This window comes from Daphnia pulex, chromosome 7 (assembly GCF_021134715.1).
Source record: "Daphnia pulex isolate KAP4 chromosome 7, ASM2113471v1".
NCBI classification, from domain to species: domain Eukaryota; kingdom Metazoa; phylum Arthropoda; class Branchiopoda; order Diplostraca; family Daphniidae; genus Daphnia; species Daphnia pulex.
Window position 1 is genome coordinate 11,667,038 of NC_060023.1, and position 22,538 is coordinate 11,689,575.

The 22,538-nt window shown below is 38.7% G+C and overlaps 3 protein-coding genes and 1 long non-coding RNA gene across 5 annotated transcripts; 3 read left to right on the forward strand and 1 right to left on the reverse strand.

Moving 5' to 3' along the window:
• The first annotated feature begins 1,579 nt into the window (after positions 1 to 1,579).
• Positions 1,580 to 3,937, forward strand: LOC124197696. Its single transcript, XM_046593227.1, has 8 exons — positions 1,580 to 1,685; positions 1,777 to 1,937; positions 2,001 to 2,161; positions 2,229 to 2,594; positions 2,650 to 2,879; positions 2,960 to 3,205; positions 3,269 to 3,362; positions 3,444 to 3,937. Exons 2-6 carry the CDS (start codon positions 1,782 to 1,784, stop codon positions 3,091 to 3,093), a joined length of 1,047 nt encoding a protein of 348 aa, XP_046449183.1. The 5' UTR covers positions 1,580 to 1,685; positions 1,777 to 1,781; the 3' UTR covers positions 3,094 to 3,205; positions 3,269 to 3,362; positions 3,444 to 3,937.
• A 1,778-nt stretch (positions 3,938 to 5,715) lies between these two features.
• LOC124197621 (E3 ubiquitin-protein ligase TRIM32-like) lies at positions 5,716 to 12,052 on the forward strand. Its single transcript, XM_046593152.1, has 16 exons — positions 5,716 to 5,735; positions 6,243 to 6,367; positions 6,436 to 6,467; positions 6,533 to 6,717; positions 6,808 to 7,173; positions 7,239 to 7,411; positions 7,476 to 7,592; positions 8,096 to 8,142; positions 8,207 to 9,392; positions 9,996 to 10,176; positions 10,263 to 10,449; positions 10,557 to 10,812; positions 11,293 to 11,454; positions 11,585 to 11,675; positions 11,749 to 11,836; positions 11,909 to 12,052. Exons 2-9 carry the CDS (start codon positions 6,253 to 6,255, stop codon positions 8,279 to 8,281), a joined length of 1,110 nt encoding a protein of 369 aa, XP_046449108.1. The 5' UTR covers positions 5,716 to 5,735; positions 6,243 to 6,252; the 3' UTR covers positions 8,282 to 9,392; positions 9,996 to 10,176; positions 10,263 to 10,449; positions 10,557 to 10,812; positions 11,293 to 11,454; positions 11,585 to 11,675; positions 11,749 to 11,836; positions 11,909 to 12,052.
• A 1,514-nt stretch (positions 12,053 to 13,566) lies between these two features.
• LOC124197529 (4-galactosyl-N-acetylglucosaminide 3-alpha-L-fucosyltransferase 9-like) lies at positions 13,567 to 17,028 on the forward strand. The gene is made up of 5 exons (XM_046593040.1): positions 13,567 to 14,319; positions 14,404 to 14,433; positions 14,621 to 14,920; positions 14,980 to 15,270; positions 15,909 to 17,028. The coding sequence occupies exons 1-5, from the start codon at positions 14,071 to 14,073 to the stop codon at positions 16,368 to 16,370; spliced, it is 1,332 nt and encodes a 443-aa protein (XP_046448996.1). The 5' UTR covers positions 13,567 to 14,070; the 3' UTR covers positions 16,371 to 17,028.
• A 3,786-nt stretch (positions 17,029 to 20,814) lies between these two features.
• On the reverse strand, positions 20,815 to 22,528 carry LOC124197553. Of its 2 annotated transcripts, XR_006876201.1 has the most exons (5): positions 22,267 to 22,528; positions 22,059 to 22,157; positions 21,648 to 21,946; positions 21,194 to 21,534; positions 20,886 to 21,085 (listed from the first exon to the last, which is right to left on the reverse strand). It is a non-coding gene; the product is annotated as an uncharacterized LOC124197553 (long non-coding RNA). The 2 variants fall into 2 exon arrangements; XR_006876200.1 differs by having other exon boundaries at positions 20,815 to 21,534.
• Positions 22,529 to 22,538: the final 10 nt, after the last annotated feature.

The window sequence follows — 22,538 nt, forward strand, 5'->3', positions numbered from 1 at the left end:
TTTGGTTTTTCTTAATAATTTTTGGTGCGGATTTGAACTGAATTCTATTGTTTTTTCTGTCGTCTGCTAGTTTGAAGAATCGATTTGAAACATTTCTGTATCGAGTTTTTAGTTGCTTTAGTTTTTTTTCTTTTTGGATGAAAAGAACTCTTTTTTATTCACTTTAGACTCTGTTTACATAATTTATACAGCATAAGACTATTTCTTTGAATTCTCAGGAGTACAGTATAAATGGAAAGGTCAAAAGAAAATACGAATAGATCTAAACACTGTACATTAGTAAACGCCCATGGTGTAGTGGTTAGGGTGTCGGCTTACAGTACAAATTTGGATCATATACGATGAATGGTATACAGTGACTAAAAGTGATCACTTCTATTCCCCTCAATGAATGGCGCTCCTTGGTTATATATAACAAATAAGTTATTACCAAGTGGTCTACTGGGTTAGTTTAGCTATATAAAGGGGACCGCCCGTTAGGAGTGAAGCGGCCTTGAAAAGGCCCCATATAATGGAAGTCTTCTAACGCTCCGAAAGAGACAAGAGCTTGTCTTGGAATTCATCATTTTGCATTATTGAAACTACAATTCTCATCTAAAGAATTCTCTTGTTTTCATGTTTATATTTTTCTTTTATTATTTCCCCAAAAATACGGGAGTGAACGAAAATATAGCCTACCCATCAAGGGTTCTTGTCAGTGGTTCAAGTCCTTGAACGCAGTATTTTATTTTTTAATGTAGATTTTAATTAATCAAATTTTTTATATTTATTTAATTTATTTTTCATTTTTAAAGAATAATCAGTCACCTCTTTGTTCCTTATAAACAGAATAAAGTTCATTCACAAAAAGGCGCTGTCTCTACGCTTCTCCACTTTAATTGTGGGCGCTTACATATAACTATGGGATCTAAGAAAAAAACTTGTTTCCTTGTCCACAATCGAGCCTAAAAAACTTGTGGCTCGTGACACTTGCTTGGCAACGTAAACACCCATGGGCGTTTAAACTTATCATCAATATTCAATATGCTATATTAATATGCATGCACAATATGCTAATACTTCAATATGCATATTGATGTAGATCTGCCCTCTTCTCTTCTATGCTCATCCAAATCTCACACCATCGTTTGTTCCGTCGAACGCATTCTTCAAATTTTTGTTAAACATTGCTCAAATTTTGACGATTAGGGAATTAGTTTTAATATCAGGAACGACTGTTGCCTCTCCTTTACAACCTTTACGCCTCAGCTCTTTTTACAACTTCTGTAATCTGTAGTTGGTAAAAATAAATGATTTTGTTGCATTTGGCGTTCTGAATAATTTCGGGATTGAGGATTCGAACTGAATTCTAAAATGTGGTAGTTTTCTCTTTAAGTATACCAATTGCTGCCATTTTTGGTGGGATGACACCGATGTTTCTTCTTATTAGTAAATTCACATTTAGATTATGATTAATTTTCTAATCAAATTTATATTCTATAAATGCATCTAATTCTTTTAAGGTACACGCGACGTTTAACACTCGCGCGCGTAGCTAGCAAGAGAACGGATTACATGACGCTTACCTTCACTTATTGCAGCGCTAATCGGAAATGCGAAATATTTTGGAAGCTTTGGTCCGAGACTTAATAACGCAGGGGCTACGTTTATCCGAACGGTCAAACTAATAAATGACTCGTCAACTCGTGAGTCGAGACAGATTGTAGAATCCTACTTTCTAAAACAAATTGCCAACTAATTCGGTCATTTTATTTTCAACTTTATTTGTTACTGCAGGAAACATGTCAGAAAATAAAGTGGAAGTGATTGATATCAATGATGATGATGATGGAGACTTTGTCTCCTGCCAGGTCTGCTTTACAAACTTTAATGAAGGAGAACATCTGCCAAAATTTTTAGACAAATGTCATCACTTTTTCTGTCTTACCTGTATTAAGGTGACCCTTATAATTTTATGCTCAAAGTGCGAACAAATCAACAGCATCTATTTTGTTTGACAGAGTCTTGTAAAAGGTACAAACAGCAGAAAGAAAGTAACCTGTCCCATGTGCAGAGCAACTTCAGTACTTGGAAAGAAGAAATGTGAAGATTTAGGCACAAATCATATTGCCTTGCGTTTATTAATAGTGGTTGGAGAATCCCAGAAAAAACAGAACGAAGGGTAAGACTTTCAAGAGGAGGAGGGGCAATAAATAACTTATAATTGATTGTTATTGATTGATTTCCAGGACAAACCAGCAGTGGTGTTCTGAATGTAATGCTTCAGCATCTAAAAACTGTGATCTTCAGAAACATGAAATTATAAATTTCAACGAAATATACCATTCCCACTCTTTGCTCCTCAAGGATATTATCATCAATTCAAATTCAGCATGTGACCAAGCCCTGGAAATTTACAGAAAAATTGAGTCTTCACATGAAGTCATTCTGACTAGAATTCGGTGGCTTGAGTCTGAAATGACTCAAAGGGTATTATCTAATAATGCCAAAATTGCTCATGTGGAGTCCTTGAAATCAGAAGAAGGATGGATTGATGCATGCAAGGAAGAAAACATGAATGCAAGCATGAATAAAATCAAACAGCTTGTAGTCAAGTATGGAACCTTTATTGAAAAAATATTTTATTTATCTTAATTTTTCAAATTACAGGTTCAGTGACATAACTGAAGAGGTGAAAGCTGCTGAATTAAAGGCTAAAGATTACCTTGATACTAATGGCAGTAACGACGTTGCTTTCTTAATTGAATTATTGAAAAGTCAAGAAACCGATCCTTCGGAAAATTTCACTTCCGTTCCAAATGGCAGCAGTATCAGTGGCGTGGTGATTCAAGATAATCCGGTAACTAAGGTCACGAAAGATCAAGAATTGAAACAAAATCGTGCGTATATTTAATTTTCAATTTCTAAAACGTTAAATTCTTAATCTTTCCATGGTATTTATTTCTTACGTGGTATTTAGAAAGTCAACAATTACCCAAGCGACGGGGTGAAGAGCATGCAGAATCAACTACACTTCCTACGAAGAAGATTCGGGTAGAAACTCCAATCGAGTCAAATAAGAAGATCTATAGGGCTGTTCGACATCTTTTTTAACATTTGTTGCCATCGTGGCAACGCAGCAACTCATGTATTTTTTGTCTGCTACGAGTGACTTGTTTATTCTGTGAAATATGAAAGTTCGTGTGTTCGGATCACTTTGTTACAGGTATTTGTAGGTTAATACTAACAATTATTGATTATTATCTTACAATTTGTGAAATGCTTACAGGAAAGCCGAGTGGAGAATTCCACAAAAAACATGTTGATTGGGCACCCTCTATAAATGTGGGATCAAATAAGACGAAACAATTTCTAGGTATAAGGTATTGCATTATTCATTTCATGTTGTAAAAAAAAACAGTCCTATATGTTGTTTTAATGAATGAACTATTTTGTCATTACAGATGGTGATCATCAAGTACGTAACAATGTTGCTTTTGACAAGGCTGATACACCTCCATTGATAGATGTTGAAACTGCAACTGAAGTTAAGGATTCCGGTTTTTTGAACAATTTGATACAAGTTGATTTAGTTATGGCTGATAGGGGATTTACAGTTCATGAGGCTGTTACTTTACGAATGCAAATCTTGCTGTGCCTTCGTTCCTTGGAAAGCAAACACAGTTGTCAAATGTTGAAGTTGAGTACTTTAGAGGCCTAGCAAGGATTCGTATACATGTTGAGAGAGTTATAGGGGCCACAAAACAAAGATCACTATTTTAGAAGGTCCTCTTCATCGTGCAACACTTTCTGTTTCAAAGGGTGAAGATTCAGCAATAATTGATAAAATTGTTATGGTCTGTTGCGCTCTTTACAATTCGTGTTCATCTGTTGTACCCTTACTGTAGTGTGTTTAGGTGAATAATTGTCATAATAAACCACAAATTTTCAAAAAATACTTGATGTATTAACCTTGGTTAACAGGGGCACAAACAGATTACCATTTTCTTCGTAATAATTTAAACAAACACAACATTTTCACAAATGGATATTTTCTTTTTTACAAAGGAAGGTACACAAATTGTATCTTTTCACTCACTACTGATTGGTTATATTGGAAAGTGCTGTTCTCTGAACTTGACTGTTACTAGGAACGACCGGTAAGTACGGTTAGGCGATTTGTAACTTTCCCAAATAACGTGTTTTGGCCTCAATACTAAGTCAACTGGCATAATTAGACAGTGACATAGTTAAACACTAACACTATAACGAACTAATATATAAAGAAAACACATCACAACTTCAAAACAACCCCCTTTTCTATCACTATTTTTAAAAAAATTCATATTTCGCAGAACTACACAATTCACTCGTAGCAGACAAAAAATACATGAGTTGCTGCGTTGCCACGATGGCAACAAATGTTAAAAAAGATGTCGAACAGCCCTATACTAAAACTGTGTTGCCTGGAGTTGAGCAAAAAATGCAGATCTAAAGAAATCACAAAATTCTAACTCGACCACTTTTCAAAGTGTGTCACATCCTGAAACTAATGACACAGTGGGTGTTGAGCAAAACAGAGAAAGTCAGAATTATCTACAACAGAGAAATGTCTATAATCCCGTCTTCTGGAAGAATATCTCTATCCAACTACAGAAAAGTCCTCCTTTTGGAGTTAAGGAATTTCAATGCGTTTTATCGAATTTGTGCATAGAGAAGAAAGAAATCGACATGTCTCATTTATTCAAATGCAATGATTGCAAGAAGCCAATTGGAAATTGCTACTTTAACTATTGCTTCGATTGTGAGGATTACCAATTGTGCGTCTCTTGCAATGAAAATGCTAAACATGGACACAAGATGGAAAAATTCGGATTTGATGTGAACCCCCAGGATGAATTCGGGATTGAGCTCTGGGCCCAGTCATTTCTTCATGCGATTGAATGCTTCGACCAGAAATGTACTTCTCTACGTTGTGGGGATGTAAAGCGCGCCTTCGTTCATAAGGAAACATGCTTGAAGCCAAAAGGTACCAACTGTTCAATCTGCAATCAGCTGGTCGCCATATTGATCTACCATGCAAAGTGTTGTACAAGCCCCAACTGCCGTGTTCCTCACTGTAGTACTTATTCTGCTCGAGATTTGTTTGCCCAACAACACACAGTTGGCAATAGTCAGAGACCAGTGATGCAATATGGAGGTATGTTCAGCCACTATAATAACTTTTATGGAACGACATCGAGTTATGCGAGTACCAGTGGTGAAGAACTACCCTCATACAACTATGGCATGCAATATCCCATGGACTATTGGTATGGAAATTATCAAAAATATTAGTATTGGTAATATTGCGGTTTTTTTTAAAGTTGATTATTGAATGATCTAAATTGGGAATGCCAATTGTTTGGGTGTTTTTATTGTTCATTTTCGTAATACAGAATACAGTTAAATACAGTAAATTTATCGTAATTCGTAAGAAATGTAATGTCTTTATGTAGTCATAATTTGTGCACTTAAAGAGGAAATTCTATTGTCGAGTCTACTTTATAATGCCAACCACCCAACATCTTAAATTTAAGGTTTGTGTAATTATTATATTTAATATTTTATTTTAATCGGAATCGACATCGACCAATTCGACGGAATGTAGTTAACAACATTTTTTTTTTTTTTAATTTGACAATGCTGCGTTAATTCATAACAGTTCACTACTCCATTACTCGTCCAGACGTCCATCTACATCCTGGGGTAACTTTGTAAGCATTGTGATTTTATGATGTTGCAGGCCACCTTACTTTAAAAAAATCTTAAGAGATTAAAACTCTGAATTCATTTCTTCTCCTGTTTCTTTAAAACTAAGGCGATAAATAGTGTTGTCCCTGTTCCTTGCTTGACTTACAATATCTGACATCAAGTGGTAAGATTTTCCATTCTGTTTTTGACTCAACGGCCATGCTGACCTTATAACTTGCCAAGCCATGTGTTGCCTATAATTTTACCATCATATAAATCTTCATTCTACTTTCAAATACGAAATTCAAAGAATTTTAACATGTAGGCATGTTGCCGCCTGTTGCCTCTTTATGAAAATTATTTTAGTTCTGGTTAAAATGTGTTTTTGTTTGCATATACCAGGTAACAGCATGTTAGTGTTAATTAAATTGCCAAATTCACACAAATAGAAGTAAATCTTGAATCATAATTTGTAATCATGCCCAACTGCTTTTGTCTCATTTACTAACATTTTTTCCCTTACTGGTTAGAACTTCAGTGATGGCGTCAATATTAAATGAAGCAGTATCTGACACAGATGAAGACCTGATAACTTGTCATGTTTGTCTGCAGGAATTTAGCTCGTTGGAGAAGCATAAACCCAAATTTCTTGACTGTAAGATGTATTTAAGAAATCATATTTTTTGCTCATTACTCATTAATTTTACATGCCTCAAATTCCAGGTCATCATTACTTTTGTGTCAGTTGTATACAAGTAAGGACAAATTAAAAGGTTAAATTCTCTGTAACAATCATTCTGGTTAACATTCGTATACACAGGGCTTTTCTAACGTGAATTCGGTACTTTGCCCGACTTGCCGCAGATTGACGAACATGAAGGGACGCAAGATAGAAGAGTTGGCCACCAACAACGTCGTTTTACGTTTGGTGACCATAGAAACCAACCGAGCTCGTGAACTTGCCGAACGGGAAAAAAAGAGGAAGGCTGAAGCGGACACCGAAGCGTATGATACAGACTTTTTCAAATCTTTGCATCCATTTTTAAGAAACAAAAGCGAAGGACTAATTAATTATTATGTCTTATAACCTTTCAGGAAACAACAAAAGTGGTGCACTGACTGTTCTTTCCTTGCATATGGTGGTTGCATTAAAGATAATCATCAAGTCAAGAATTATAAGGACTACTTTCAAGATCGTTACTCACACCTACAATCAATCATCGGAGACATACAGTCATCTTGCAAACAAGCCCTAAACGATGTTACGAAAATTCAGTTGGTTCACACAGATATTCTTGGCAAGCTGCAAGTGCTTTGTTCCGAAATTAATAGAAGAGTGGCTTCTAGCAAAGACACAATCGCCGAGTTGGAATGCCGTCTTAAATCAGTAAATGATATTGATATTTATGAAGAAGAAGACATGTTTAATTTGATCAAGAAAGTTAATCAACTGATTGTTGAGTATATCAAGAAATGTATTTTTACTTGCTGCGCAAAATGTTTTAATCGCCCAATTATTTATGCAGATTTAGTGGTAAATTAAAAGAAACCCAGTCTATCAAATTGAATGCTGGTAACCTTCTTCGGTCGTACGGTAATTACTTAAATGAAGCTATAATTATGTTATCAAACGATGAAACAATGGAAGACAAAAAGACATCAAGAACAGCTGCGGTATTGAACAAAGACATTGAATCGCGTACGTACTTCGGTTTTTGTATTTGTTTTCTGCTGTTCAATTTTCTTAATGAATGAATTTATAGCGTCTTGCTCAGATTCTTCGCAAGTCAAAGAGACAACAGGTCAGCCCAATAACAAGAAAATTCGAATTTCAATTATCCCAAACACCAGGGCAGACGCGTTAGGCCTACCGAGTCAAGGTCTATCTATTCAGCAATTAAGATCGTTTATTCTTAAAAAAGGCGAATCGGCTAGAAATACTCGTTCACCCAACTGATCATCTTGATTTGAGTTACCGTTCCCCTATAAAAGTCAGCATCGTTCCAGTTTAGTGGCTGAGACTTAATGACAGCCTTTACTTTCCAAAAACCAAGCAATCAATTTACCCGGAAATTCATACGCAAATAGAAAATGCATCGCCCCTGCACGTATCGTACCTGTTGACTCTGCTGTCAGCATGATCTAGGGTGTTGTTCCAGTCTTCTCTCTTAAGACCCGAGTGTTGTAAACATGGAAGAAATTAATTAATAATCGCCAGTTTTCACAGGGTTTTTTTTTTAATGTTCAACGCCATTCATTTTCGTCAGAATATGAAAAACTTGTTCAATTTTTGTTTTCTCTTTTAATATTTCAATACATTTTCAATCTAATGTCTGATGATTACTATATTATCTTGTGACAATGATTCATCACTTTTTTACAGGAACAGTCTTAAGAGAAAAATGGCTTCGTTACCCACTCCTTAAAAAGGTGATAGACCATGTCGAAATCAATTCCAGTTTTTTTATGATTCCTTGTTTTTTTTTTCACGCAGGACTTCACACACATCTTACGAGCGGTTTCAAACATGAAAATCCAGTTTATTATCGACCAATTCTATGCCTATTAAAGGCTGGACCTGCAACCGGTCGCGATAACCCACCATCTCGTTCAGCCATCTGACGAAGGTTGAGTTCAAAAAGTCCAACGCCTTTCACATGACATTAGGTAGGAAAAATCTTTTCTTCACCTTGAGATTCACCATATTTGGGTAGGAATATTTTTTAAATGTCGTTTGTGTTTGGTATTGCTCTCCTTTTTTTAAAAAATTTGTTTGAATTCTCAAAGAAAGAAGCCGACCAAAACGAATTAATTTGCGGGATTCCTTGAATCCATCTAGTACCACACAAAGAGTATAACCTCAGCGACCGCCAAAAGGACTCGCCAACGATTAATGTTAGTCATGGTTCTCTCTCTCATCAGTATGATTGTTATGCCAACAAAGAAGTAGTTAAAGTATATCTACCAGAAAATTCCCTATTTGTAGAAAGTAAATCGCCGTGTAATTTCCTGGTTGGTCCAACAGTTCATCAGCGACGATCAAGTTTTATACCGTTTCAACAATTTTCAATCTATCCTAGTAGACTCAAAGGCGGAGGGAGTCTAAATTATTTATTAAGTATATTTTACTTTTGCGTAGAGGAGTCGTTAAGAAAAAACCAGCCCAATAATGGTCAAGTAATATTAGCACATATTGAACGTGTAGCCTGGCTTTTTCTTCTTCTGTTATTTGCATGTCATGAAATGATGTGAATATTCCCTTTTATTTTAAAGCTGTGCGTGCGATGCATGTTATTTGCCTCACTTACACATTGCGCCCAGTCATTCCGCCCGACTAGAAAGGGTTACATATATTTTTTTCCATCATGCAAGCTGATTATACCTGTCATTAGCCTAACTTTTTTTTTATTTTTTATTTTTATGATGTTCCCTGCTGAGCTCATGGGGATTCGGCTGGGCCCAGCGTTTGGACACACCCCCCTCCTCATTTGAATGCATCATCAGACCATTTGTGCGTTTCAAGCGAAAAAAGGAACGAAATAATGAGAAGTGACGCGGCGCCAGAGTTGAAACGCCACCCTTTTCTTTCCCGCTTTTCTTCTTATGGTTTGAATAGTTTTTTTCTTTTTACTTTTCAACAACTAGGAACTTTGTTCTCGGAGCCCTGCAGAGTCATGACGGTACGCAACACACAAGAGTTGGGTCTTCACTATCCCCAATGGTGGATATCCAGCTCTTATTGTTACAATCCGTGTAAAGCTTTTGATCTAAACAAAGGCTAATTATAAAATTTTGTTTTTTAAAAAAGAAAAGAGTGGACACGAGTATGCACTTTTTCATGTAAATTTCTAACAGTTCAAACTTCAAAGATTCCAGTGAATTTAAACAACTTTAATTTATACTTTTATCGGGACAAATTCTCTTTAAAAAAACGGACTTTATTCTTTCTGAAGCCATTGTAAAAGGACACGATACTGCACTTATAATTGTATTCGTAACATTCTCCATCGAAAGCGAAAAGCCGTTTTCTTGGAACTTTTATTGTAAATTCCTTTCGCCATGATCTCAAACGACGATTGACATTCAATCCCGATAACGAAATAGTTCGGTCGGCGCGGTGTAACCAATGTTGAACAAGGACGAGGAATACCCATTTTCCTTGTTCTTGTAATTCCTTTTATGGCCCAACTTTAGATATCTGCATAGAATATGACTTTGCTGCAAATTTATTCAAATCATTTTTTTATTTCTTTTCTTTTTATCGTTTCTTATTATTACGCCAGCCCGGGAAAACAAAACATTCTTCGCGTGGTTCAGCATTCGAGACGCCAGCCGAGTTAACCTCCTCCTTTTGGCTGGACGGGAAATAACCGTAAATCAGTACGTCTCTCCCACATTTCTTTTCTGCAGTACTCGCAGCTATGCCACGATTGCATTTCACGAGAGCGTAATCATCACTTTACTGTAATTGTATTCTTCAAATTCCGTAGGAATTGTTGTCTTTTCGGTTGTTTCGTGTAAGGTATATAACTATTCCGGCATCCGCATAGGTCACCTGTGAAAAAGGCGAAACCTTGGAACGCCCTCGTTCCTTTTTTTCACCCCCCAAAATCCCACCAGAACAAAAAAATCCTCCCTCTTACCACTCTTAACAGCTGGATGAACGCGCGTGCGGATACCTGCTATTTATGAACGTCACTCGTAACTTTTCCTCGAAGCCATTATTTAAATCAGCCGGTGAATTCTATTTTCTTTCATTTTTTAATAGCAAAAACTATTCGATCCAGCGGATAAACTTGCGATTGCGGATTGTCTAAATTTGTTTTTTTCTTTTGTCTGCACAGGTTTTTCACCGCTGTGTCATCGACGGAGGCGTGTGGGCGGGTGTCATCCGCACACCAACTTTGATTTGACAAACAAATACAAATTTCCATCGCCGTCTGGTCGTGAAAAAGGAGGGGAAAAACCTCCAAAGTCATGCGACGTAATGAAAAATAAAAAAAACGCCGCCGGAACTGCCAAGGCCGGCGTGAATCGTGAGCCAGTCTCTCCCTCTCTCGAGGGGGGTCATTGAACGTCAGCCAGCAAAAGCGTAAACAGGTAAACGCAAATGCATCATCCGTCTGAGTGAAATGAGATGTTTTTCATATGAAAGATGCGATGCTCCAAAACATTAATGACGAACCATGTCGTAAAAAAACAAGGGCAGACTTTGTACACGCAAAGCTCAACTTTATTCTTATGTCATTTCCAAAGAAAAGAAAAATCTTTTCGTATTTTTTAAATTTTGATGACGCGGGAACGGTGATATCATCCCGTTCCCTAACATTTTAACGATCTACTTTTTTAAAAGACATTTTTTAATGATTCATTGTAGAGTCGCCCATTCATTTCTTTTTTATTACTCAAAATACAAAGTCTCAGATTTTCTTGCGACACTTGTGCTCTCGTTCCACGAGATGGATCTCTCCGGGCTCAAACAGAGCGGATGAAAAACAACCAAGTCAAGAAGAAGATTAACGACCGAAAAAATATCCAACTCATTAACAAAGACGGTTTTGTTTTTGTCTCTTTTTACAGGTTGATACTGCCCCCTTCTCGCTGATGGGCTAAATGTAAAAATAGGAACGGACCAACAGCGGAAGACGTTTTTTTAGCGCGTGAGAGAGAAGAAGAAGAAGAAACAAAATGAAGGTCGTAAATTATCCAGCCGGACGGACATCCCTCGAGAAAAACCAACAGGTGACGTCTACTATTTGTTTTTCCCGTTTACCTAAAACACCATAGATCTCAATCTCCCCCCCCCAAAAAAAGATCTAAAATCTCTTTTAATGCATCAAGCATAATATTTTAACTATCGACTGGCCTATAGGTTTCCAAACGATGTCAATGCGTGTGGTGGTACCATACACTTAACCCAGAAAAAATGGGCGTACGAGAAAACATCTGACTACTACACCAAAGTAAAGAAAGAATGCCAAGACAGATGGCCATTCTCCTGAGCGTGATTCTCCTTTTATTTATTTATTTTTGCAGAAAATTGGACTTTGATGAATGAGCCGAGTCCGGAACGAATAGTAAAATTTTGATACTCCAACCAACATATCAATCGGATGTCCCGCTGGTTATATTTTTACCGTTCTTTTTATTGGTGTGTGTGTGTCTAAGAAGGCTAACATTTTATTTTATTTTTTAGTTGAGATTGAGGGCTGGCAAGAAAAGTTTACGCAGTAATGGGTCGCGGTGGCAACCCGCTATGTAAATACGCCGTAAAGGTAACGAAAAAAAATTTCGGCATTTCTTTCTCTGTCATTTCCTACGTGAATTCTAGTAGCGTTCAAGTATTTTAAGAGACCCCCCCGCCCGACTCTATCGACGATTTTCGTCAAACAGCTGTTTGCCTTTTTCTGTGAATCTGTTTTGTTACGTAATAATTACTCGTCGTTTGATTTGTGATTGGCTTCCTAATGCGTCTAGACTCTTTTCGTCTCACATTTTTTCGCATACGTCGCATTTCCAGGCTGTGAATTAACTGCAAAGACCCCTCCGTATTCATTTGGAATTAAAACATTTTTTTTTTCGGGGAATTTCCCACGGGGTGGATGAATGGCGCGTGACAGGAACACAAATTTTTTTAAGGCCTCAAAGTGGTTTTTGTTTCTGCTTTTTGCGACGAAGAACCGCATCATTAAATTCATTATGTTTACTCAGAAGTAAATATCAATCTAGGCCATTCGGAGAAAAATAGCCAAGAGAAAAGTTCAAGACCATCAAGTGCAGACGCGCAGACGGGCGGCTGGTTGTTGTTTCGTAATGGAACCATCTGCCGCCTCCGCTGCTGCTGCTGCTGTTTTTAGCGTACAGCCCACCCGGTTAGACCCCAAAAAGTTTTTTCACTCGGTCAAGACCCTCGTTTACCTTCTTCTTTGATTTTTTTTTCTTTCTTAGACATAATCTCACCATACGTACAACTGAAAACGGGAATTGTTCGTGCAGGTTTATTTTTAACTTTTGGGTTTGATTTGTGTTTCTAATAAAAATTGGGAAATTTCAACAGTTCTGGGAATGATTTGTACATTTCCTATTTCGGTAGACTGTAGAGTTTGCTATCGAACAATATGTTTAAAGACGCCCTATGCCCGCTGAGATGGGCCGCTCCCATTCGACTTTGCGGAATGGCGACACCTGGGAATGAATTTCCTGGATTTCAAGAAAGACAAAAATCGAGAGAAGGAATTAAGACATTCCGATCCCGAGAAATTTCGATTTAAATCTTCCCCCTTTTTATTATTATTATTATCTTTTTTTATTTTAAAAATGTCACCGAATGTCGTATGAAACCACCTCACCTTTATTATCCAAAATGTTCAGAAAAAAAGGTCGTCGACATTAATTTGAACCGTCATTTCATTTCCATTTTCTTTCGGAGAAATCTTTTTTTTTCTTTTTGGCGTCTGGGGACCCGCATTGTTAACTTCGTCTCACAGCGATGAAAATCGCCTCTTGTTTCCTTGAAGAAACCAAAAGTTTATTTAAAATGTTTTTTAAAAGAATCAAGTTTGACCAGTTTTCTAATTCGAAATGCATCTTTACTTTTCATTCTATAATCAAGGTTGGCGCAATAACAACTTAACGTGGATACCCTGGCAAGGTGTCCGTCTTGCAGGAATTGTTCCACGACCTTAAGAAAGAGTCAATTCTGTTAACTTTTTGTGCACACAAATTCGTCCCATCACCTTGTAGTTGGCCAATCATCACCAAACATGGGCGACACCAACATTTCTTGGTATTTATAAAACGTTTACAAGCCCGGAAGAATTTATTTATTTCTGTTATCTTCAGCAGATCAGACGCGAATCGAATGGACCGAGATCATCAATCTTATTCCGTAGTTGAGTATTACAGCGCTCACGTTATGGCGGCAAGTTTATTTTTTTGAAAAAAGAAGAAGAAGACTGGAGCCACCAAGAAATGGACGCAACAGAAGGGAACGGCGGATTGCCGAGGGGCGATTGTCCTTGAATTTATATAGCCAAACACTAACGGGAAGGTCCTATGCACACGCACAAGAGAGAGACCATGTGTGTGAGCTGGAGAAGATCCAACCCAAAAAGACAAGGAGGTTCATCTCCGTAGGGAGGGAAGAGTTGAACGTCTTTTTAAAAGAAAAAACCAGTCGGGTCTGTCGTCTTTCGTCTCAGTCAGCGTCGGCCGTCTGAACGATACACAACTCCTTCCGAGCGAAATTTTGTGTGTTTTTCCAGCATTCCGTCCGTCACGAGGAATTCGTACCTTTCCGTCGTGGGAAGTTTGGACCAGCCGACGCGGATTTCTGTTCTAGTGCGACGCCCGTCGACGATGGAGTCGCAAATCAGCGCCCGGCAGACGATGCTGGACAAGATGAAACGGCCGTTTGTCAACAACCGCAGGTTCAACCGCTACTGGAACAGCATCCAGCTCAATCTGACCCGCAATTCCGGATATTACGCCTTGGTTTCGTCGCTCATGTGCCTGTGTCTCATCGGACTCCGCTCCAACGGCGAATATCACGATCACGATGAAATCGATTCCGAGCTGCACTACAGTTTCCACAACTGGGAACCAAAGGTAATTGTTCACTCGTCGTTCAACGACCTTTTCACCGTTTCATTCACTGAATTAAGTATTTCTCGGGTTGTTATTTTGTTGCAGAAACCGATGGAAATTCACCCGCGTGAACGGGTGAGTTATTTCTAGATAGAATTTCAGCTGATAGCAAACGCTTCGAATGCCTTTTATGTCATACCAAAACCTTTTGGTGATACGTTTTTGTTCTTTCCCAACTTCAATGGCATTACTAGACGCTTTTGTTTTCCGATGTGGCAATTCTAAAATTTGATTTTTGATTTGATTGATGGCGCATGTACAGCGAGCCGTGGATTCGTCAGATGGTGAACCAAAGATAATCCTTTTCTGGACGAAATACCACGGAAGCGCCAGTTTCGATTTCGGATTGGGTTCAAGACCGTTCGAGACGGCCGGCTGCCGGGTTTCCAACTGCAAAACAACCACCGACAGGTTGTTGCTCAATGAGTCACACGCCATCATTTTCCATTCGGGAAATCTCAACATCTCCGACATGCCTCCCGTTCGTTTCGATCACCAGCGCTGGATCTTTTATTCCTTTACATCGCCAGTCAATTTGGCTCCCATCCCGAAATTCTTACAAGTAAATTAATTCAAAAGTTAAAAAAAGGAGATTACATAACAACGATTTAAATTTTCAAGGACAAATTCAATTGGACAATGACTTACCGCCGAGATTCCGATATTATTCATCGCTATCCATTCGGATCTCTGGTGGCCAGTAAAACGATGCGCAAGAGTTACGGCAAAACGCGTCCGACGGCCAACTCTGTGCAGCGTCGGATTCCGCACAAGAAGAAGCTCGTCGCCTGGATTACGTCAACTTGCCCGACGTCGGTGCGGCGGGAAAATTACGTGCGCCAGTTGGCCAGGCACATCTCTGTCGACATTTACGGCGGGTGCGGTCACAAATACTGCGGCAGTCACGAACAGGTGCGTGATATCCCTTTTAACTTTGTCTCTCTCTCTCTGCGTGCGTTCCGCGTGTAGGGTCTCCCACCGAAATATTTTTCCACATGATTTCGTCGGCAAAAACCCGTAAAAAACAAAAGAACATAACCGAAAAAACCACTTTCGAATGTTGTTGTGGCCGTTGGGATGCTAATCATTTCGTTCACTCGCCACCAGATAAAAAAAAAACTTGCGTGAATGCAAAAAAACAATTCCTCCTACTTCATCTCCTACTTTTATTTATTTTCATTCGGCCAATAAAAACAACGTACCCAATTACCTTGGTTATATTGTGTGTGCATAATATCCACTCGACTTTACCCGCGGGAGAATCGTTGAACGTGACCTTGTGGTACTTTTCGTCCCCCACCAGTTTTATTTGCCTTTGTCGGGATACTCTCTTTTTTAAAAAAAATCCTTTCACGATCCGCCGTGTATTATAGTGCCGGGCTGCCTTTTTTTTTTAAGACTTGACAGGGATTTATATCCCTTACTGGCGTGAGTGAGCTTCTGCATTTTCTAACCCCCCACGTTTGTGTCGTATGAATTCGTGAGAAAAATGTCAAAGAAAATGGAAATTAAATTCTTGATTGTTTTTTTATTTTATTTTCCACCCGCAGTGCATGAAGATGCTCCGTGAAGATTACAAGTTCGTGCTGGCCTTTGAGAATTCCCTGTGCACAGACTACGTCTCGGAGAAATTGTACACGGCGCTGGAGAATGGCGTCGTGCCCGTCGTCTACGGTGAGGCCGACTACCGGGCCTACGCCCCCAGCTATTCTTACGTCAACGCCCGCGATTTCGGCTCGCCAAAGGAGTTGGCCGAGTACCTGTGGCTCTTGCACCAGAACGACCATCTGTACCAAAACTATTTCTCGTGGAATCAAGACTACATGGTGGACAGGTTCCCCACCGACGGATGGTGCAACTTGTGCCAGATGCTACACCGACCCATCGAGTCGCAGGCCTATTCCGACGTCCAGCGTTGGTGGGCCGAGGAAGTCACTTGCACCTCCAATTATCACTTCAATCTCACCGTCAGCAACAATCTAGAGCCGGTGGCGTCCAATTCACTCCACTAATTAAGTGTCGCCCTGATGTGGTACGTGTGGAATTCAATTCAAAAACCCCTTTTTTTTTATTCAAATTTCAATCAAAAGAAACGAATCTGATGCGCGTCATCTGCTTGCTTCAGCCCCATTGTTGTTCCAATTGAGAAACAACCTTAATCCTTCCACATTCGAACAATTAATTATACGATTACTAGTTTATGCCGGTTTGAATTGCCAATTTGTGTAACATCCTAAACGCGCGGAAACCGCCAATGGACGGCCATTTTTTTGCTTATTTATGAGATAAAATTGAATTTGTTGTGTCCTAACATTTTTAAAACGAGAATCTGGTCGAGAAGAAGAATATGTGTTGACTTTGCGCTACATCGTTTCATATTGTGAAAAGGTTTTTTTTATTTGTCCATCGCTATTTTTTCTATCGAAAAAATGTTTTTAAGAATTTGCCTTTCCGGTAGTAGAGTTCCGCTACACTCGATTTGTAGGGAAATAAAGAAAAGATGAATGTTGGCTGAAATACGGTGTGTGCTATACAAGCTGTTCGTTTACTGTCACGGTATCAAGTGAATATATAATTAGTGGCCCTCTGACGTTTGTTGTCAGCTGTTTCTGTGCGTGGGCACATCCAATGTGATGACGTCTGATCAAATAAATGTTTTCCCACCAGAAATCTCATTTCGTGTTGTCTCTCAAAAGGTAAGAGTTGAAGATTTGAACAGATTCGCTGACGTGGTGAACTTTCATCAACAACATCCGACAACGTCGCAGCAGACGATTTATCTCTTTTGTTTACCATCTGTCATCTGTGTAAAAATGCTTTATCCGAGAGTTAGACAAACATTTCTTTAACGGACTCTTGCTGTCGTAAATTTACAGTTTTTCTTTCGTGGGGACCAGCAGAAAAGACAAAAAAGAAACTGTTCCGAGTTACGGGAGTTGCAACGAGAAGTAACTCGGTCAAAGTGTTCACATACTGACCGTCACTTCTGCAAGTGTTACGACAACATGTGATGCATACGTTTGCTAACCTTTTGTAGCTTCTTCTTGCGGCGGTTTCGAAATATTTTACGCCTTGGGAAATGTGCACAGTGGCCTTTCCCGTGATTGATCGGCTTATAGTTTCGTGATATCGCCAACGGACGATTTGGAGGTAACGTGTCATTACCAAGTTTGTAGCGCTTGCCTTTCATGTTAGTCGTAAAATTTTCATTTTGTTTTCAATTTTCAACGGAATGCTCTTTTGAGCCGAATAATGCCTAACCTATTCATAAGGGTTTTCCCCGATATTTTAAGGTATGCAATTATACATTCAAAAAAGCATTTCGACTCTCAGTTTCTGAATTCTGTGCGGTAATAAGTGTCACATATCACAATTTACATAAATGGGTAAACATAGCAGAAATGGGCTCACACAACCAGGACGAAATGATTAAGAGCTAGGGAGGAAAAAAGTAACAGCTGGCTATCGGGTTTCTTTGCTATTAGAACTGTAATCTGCAGGACATTAATATTAATCGAACCATTACTTTAGGCACCCGCAAACAGGGCCGTATTTCCGGTTTACTTTTGGAGAATTTCCATAATACCAGAAACTGATTGTGCATGTAGGTCTAAATTTTTCGTCGAGGTTTTTTTAGGATAAACAAAGTGGATTGCTTTTGATTTGATAAACAGTTTAGGGTGCTATAAAAGACTTAAAGTCTTTTGGTTGTCTAAAAAGATTGTCCTTGGGTGTCCAAATACCTTTTTAAAAAAGTAATGGTTTACTGGATAGCTTTCAATTGAATGGCTGTTAGAAATTTTCAAAATATTAAATAATACACCTACAAAAGTAATAATCTTTCAGATGCAGATTTATTTTTTAAACCGAACCAATGGATTCTTTAAATTCGTGTAAAATTCAAAAATGCATTACTAGATGTCGCATTGTCGCCCTTGTTGTTCCTGCATCATGAAACATGGCGAAACAAATTGTTGCTAATTTATACTTATATTCCTGCGATTTCAAATACCAAATTGAACTTCGGTATCATATGTACGTTTATCTTGACCTAGTCTCCTTATTTTTTTATACTGAACCAACTGATTTCTTCAAATTCTAGATGCATACTGTCAGTCATTCCAACAGGTTGACTTATCGCTCAGTCAATTTCCATCCATTAGATTCTCATGCTGTCTAAAGCGTAAAACTCATGTTTGAAGCACACATATAGTGGAATACCAAAGTGCCGAGATAAGGTATTTCCCCATTACTGCTACAAGACCATTAAAATTCAGATTTTCATATAACAGGTATTCTTGCTCATAAACCATAGGATCTTTTCTGAATCTCGCAATTTTGGTGGCCTACCCTGCAACAGCATGTTTGTTATTATGACTGTTTCTACATCTGGTTAGAAGACAACCCAGCTGAGGGATAGGTAGAGTTTTATTTCTAAATTCATATAAATTTGTAAATAATGTAGAGAATTTCCTTGTCCCATTGCTACCTAGAGTTTCAGAGACATGAAGAGTGTGAAGTGACCTGCCATGTATGTACCAGATCTTCTTGATGAAAGTCAATCGAGTCAAGGATGATAAAGGTAAGCAACAATACACACTATCACCACGCTACTGCAATAATTCTTAACACTTTCTTTAGCATCAGGAAATTTATCTCATCATGTGGAGTTATGCTGTTGGTTGCTGTGAATTCCATTTTTACGGTTTCTTCTCTCTTCCTGTTCTTATCATGAACATTTCAGTGTGTTTCTTAGAAAAGGTAAAGATTGATATGCTTTATTCGTTGTTATATTTTCATTAATGTAAAACATTTGTTTTTACAGAGCACGCAGCTTCTTTAGGAATCGTGCTGTCCTGGCACGAAGATTCTTGTGCAAATGCTGACCTTTGTCCATGACGGAAGAGGGACTTCCACCAACATCCTTATCTTCGCGACGCACGCTCATCTAGCTTCACTGCTTCTAAACACAATTTGTTGTTCTTTTGGCGAGTTTCTGGACCACTTCAGTGATCGCTTCCGTCCGCTGTTACACACCTGCAGTCACTCACCACGCGATTATGCCCAGGTACCCAACAATTGACTTATTTTCGTAGGTTATCTATCAATAGTCTAGTTGCGTTAGCTGTGTAATAGTTTCCAAAATCAGGTCATTTTACGCGCCAACGAAGTTTTACTTCGACGTTTCTTTTTTCTAACGCTAGATGGCTTTTTGATAATTTGCAGCTGTCAAAACAGTCAGTTTCAGAAACTTTGCGCATGTCTTTTAACATTTATCGGCAGTTATTTTTTTGAAATATTTAGTGATAACTGACGATTACTATGCCAGCTACAAAGCTCACTTGTTAAATTTTCGATATTTTGCTTTTTTTTCTACTTCCGGTTTGCTCATTTCAGTCTGTAGTTCAGTAAATATTCATTTGAGGAGCAAAAGAACCACATATTCGTGATCCTCGTAAAATTTGTAGTAAAGTTCATGTTATATTTTTTACGTTTTCGTACTTCCGGTTTCGAAAATTTTCCTGAACTATAGTTCAGGAAAATTCTCGATTTTGGCCAAATTTTGGATTTCGTTTAAATCACACCTAATCGACCCCAAATTTCATGGAGATCACGAATATGTGGTTTAATTTGATGACAGCTCAATGGTTGAGGCGCTGTGGTTACTTCCGGTATACTTCCGGAATTTTTTTTTTAGACTAGCAAGTGAGCTTTGTTCTGTGTGTAGTTCTCAATATTGCAAGCTTGATTTTAAGTTAAAAAAATTGCATTTTTAAATCTTTGAGCTAAAAAACCAGTTCAATGTGCCTATATGTATTATGTATTTTTTATTGGCATGTCTCTTAATAAGAATTGTTTGTCTTGATTCAGGTAATGCATAGGAGACGTCGAGAAGATGGATTTTCCCATCTTTAACAATCGTCACCGGTCTCCGTCGGACGTTGCCCCTGCTCCTGGTGCGAACGAAACTCGGTGGAATCGCGACCGACACCGAGACTCGTCATCAACGTGAATCATCGTATTGTTGGTATTATTGTGTTTGTGTTTGTGTAAGTTACCCGTTGGCTGCCACACATTTGTTCTCCACTGCACGGGCCGCGCTGTTCGGTCTCGTGGTTTAAAAGCCGCGGGGTCGGGGAGTCGCCAAGCCCAAACTTTGCCGCAAGGCAAGCCTGTTAAAAGGCAATGCACCTTAGTCCTCCCCTTGTCAGCACGGACTTGTCAGCAATGGCAAGTCCCACTTGGTCATGGATCCTTCAGACATGGCGCGTAGAGTAGTAGAGAGCAACCTACGGGTTGTATGGCGTGGCAGCCAACGGGTTAGCTTAAGTGTATATATGTATGTGAGTATGTGACTGTAAAATGTGGTGGAATTGTGGGTGGAGGTGGGACAATATAACATAATTCTTTTTACAAGTTTTTTGTTCATTGAGGTTTAATTTATACCAAGTCTTGTTTTGGAATTGTTTCAATATATTTCTCTCAACTTCAAAGTCTTTCATTTATACTTCACTTGTCATAAGTTCATCCACTTGCCTTTTACTTATAAGACTTATCAAAATCAACAGTTACAAGTTTCTTTCGTAAACTACCCTTGTAACATCGTCAAAACACAAGAACATGTCCGTATGAAGATCGACTAAGGCAATAGTCATCTCCAAAATATGAAACAGACATATCACAGCGCAGGATACTGGCCTTGAAGAAGTCCAACACCAACAGACACCTGTCAAAATGACGACAGGCTTTAAGTTACTACCAAAAGTCTTACATGAAGACAACCGACAAATATGAATAAAATCAAATGGAAATTTCGGTTCTAGCATTTAGGAACCTCCATGTAGCAAGTTGCGTTGTTTGTGGTGTAGTACTCCGCTCCCATCGTGGTGTAGTACTCCGCTCCCTTCGTGGTGTAGTACTCCGCTCCCTTCGTGTGGTAAATCGGGCAGTTATTTTTTGGGGCTTTGGTGTAGTAGTTCAGGACATCATAAGTTGTTGTGTACTACTCTGGGGCATTGGCGGTGTAGTATTCGGTTGTTGCGTATTTTTTTGTCGTGCAGTAAGACGGCGACATTGCGGGTTGGTATCCGCCATACCCACGAGACATCGGTACACCCGTTGTCGACCCAATCATCAAGGATACAACAATCAACAGCAGAACGACGCCATAGTTAACTGGAGGTAAATAATTTGAAAAATTAATTTCATCAATAAATGGCAAATTAAAAAAACAGTATATAACAATAAATTAATTGAGACAAAACTCAATGAATAAACAGAATATTTACCATGTGGTTGTAGCGTAATACTCGGTGGCCTTAGTGTAGTAAACAGTAGCCTCAGTTTTGTAGTAGCTTGAAGAGTAGTACTTGAGAGCGTCGGTGTAGTAGGCTGGGGCAGACAACTCGGTGTAGTACTTGAGAGCCTCGGTGTAGTAACTAGACGTTGCGTATATTGACTTTGTTGTGTAGTAAGGCGGCGGCGTTGCTGTTTCGTATCCACCATACTCAAAGACATCGGTACTCCGTGGTCGCCCCAGCCATCAACGATACAAACACCCAAGAGAAGCAGCACGACCCACAGTTGACTAAACAGTAAAGAATTTGAACATTAATTGTCAGTTATAACTAGTAGATTAAAAAAACTGAAAAATATGGAATGATTCACAACTCCATGTTAAAAACAAACAGAATATTTACCCGTGTTTTAAGATGGAGCAGAGTATGTTGCAGTATGATTTTCTCTCGTGGTCGACATCAACGATGCAACACCCAACTGCAGCACGGCGTCATAGTTAACTATACAATAAACGATTTAAAAATTAATTTTTGAATACAACTATAGTCATTTCAACAACTAACATAAGATAGAATTCATTCAAGACTCGAATTAAAATTGATTATTTACCCATGATTGCGAACTGATAATGAGATGAAGAAGTCATCTGGTGCGCTGCAGTTGTTGCCGTGTCGTAGACGTTCACTCGACTGAACTCTGTGGCCTTTTCTCTCTCCTTTTATACGACTTTTTCTCACCCTTACCTCTCAACTCAAGCCTTGCGGCAATTGTAGACCTACTTGATAATGTTGCAACACGTGTCGTTCTCACCCAACCTCTACACCAGTGCATGAAAGTTTTATCTTTTTTACGTAATGATCTCCGTGACCTTCGAAAGTGAA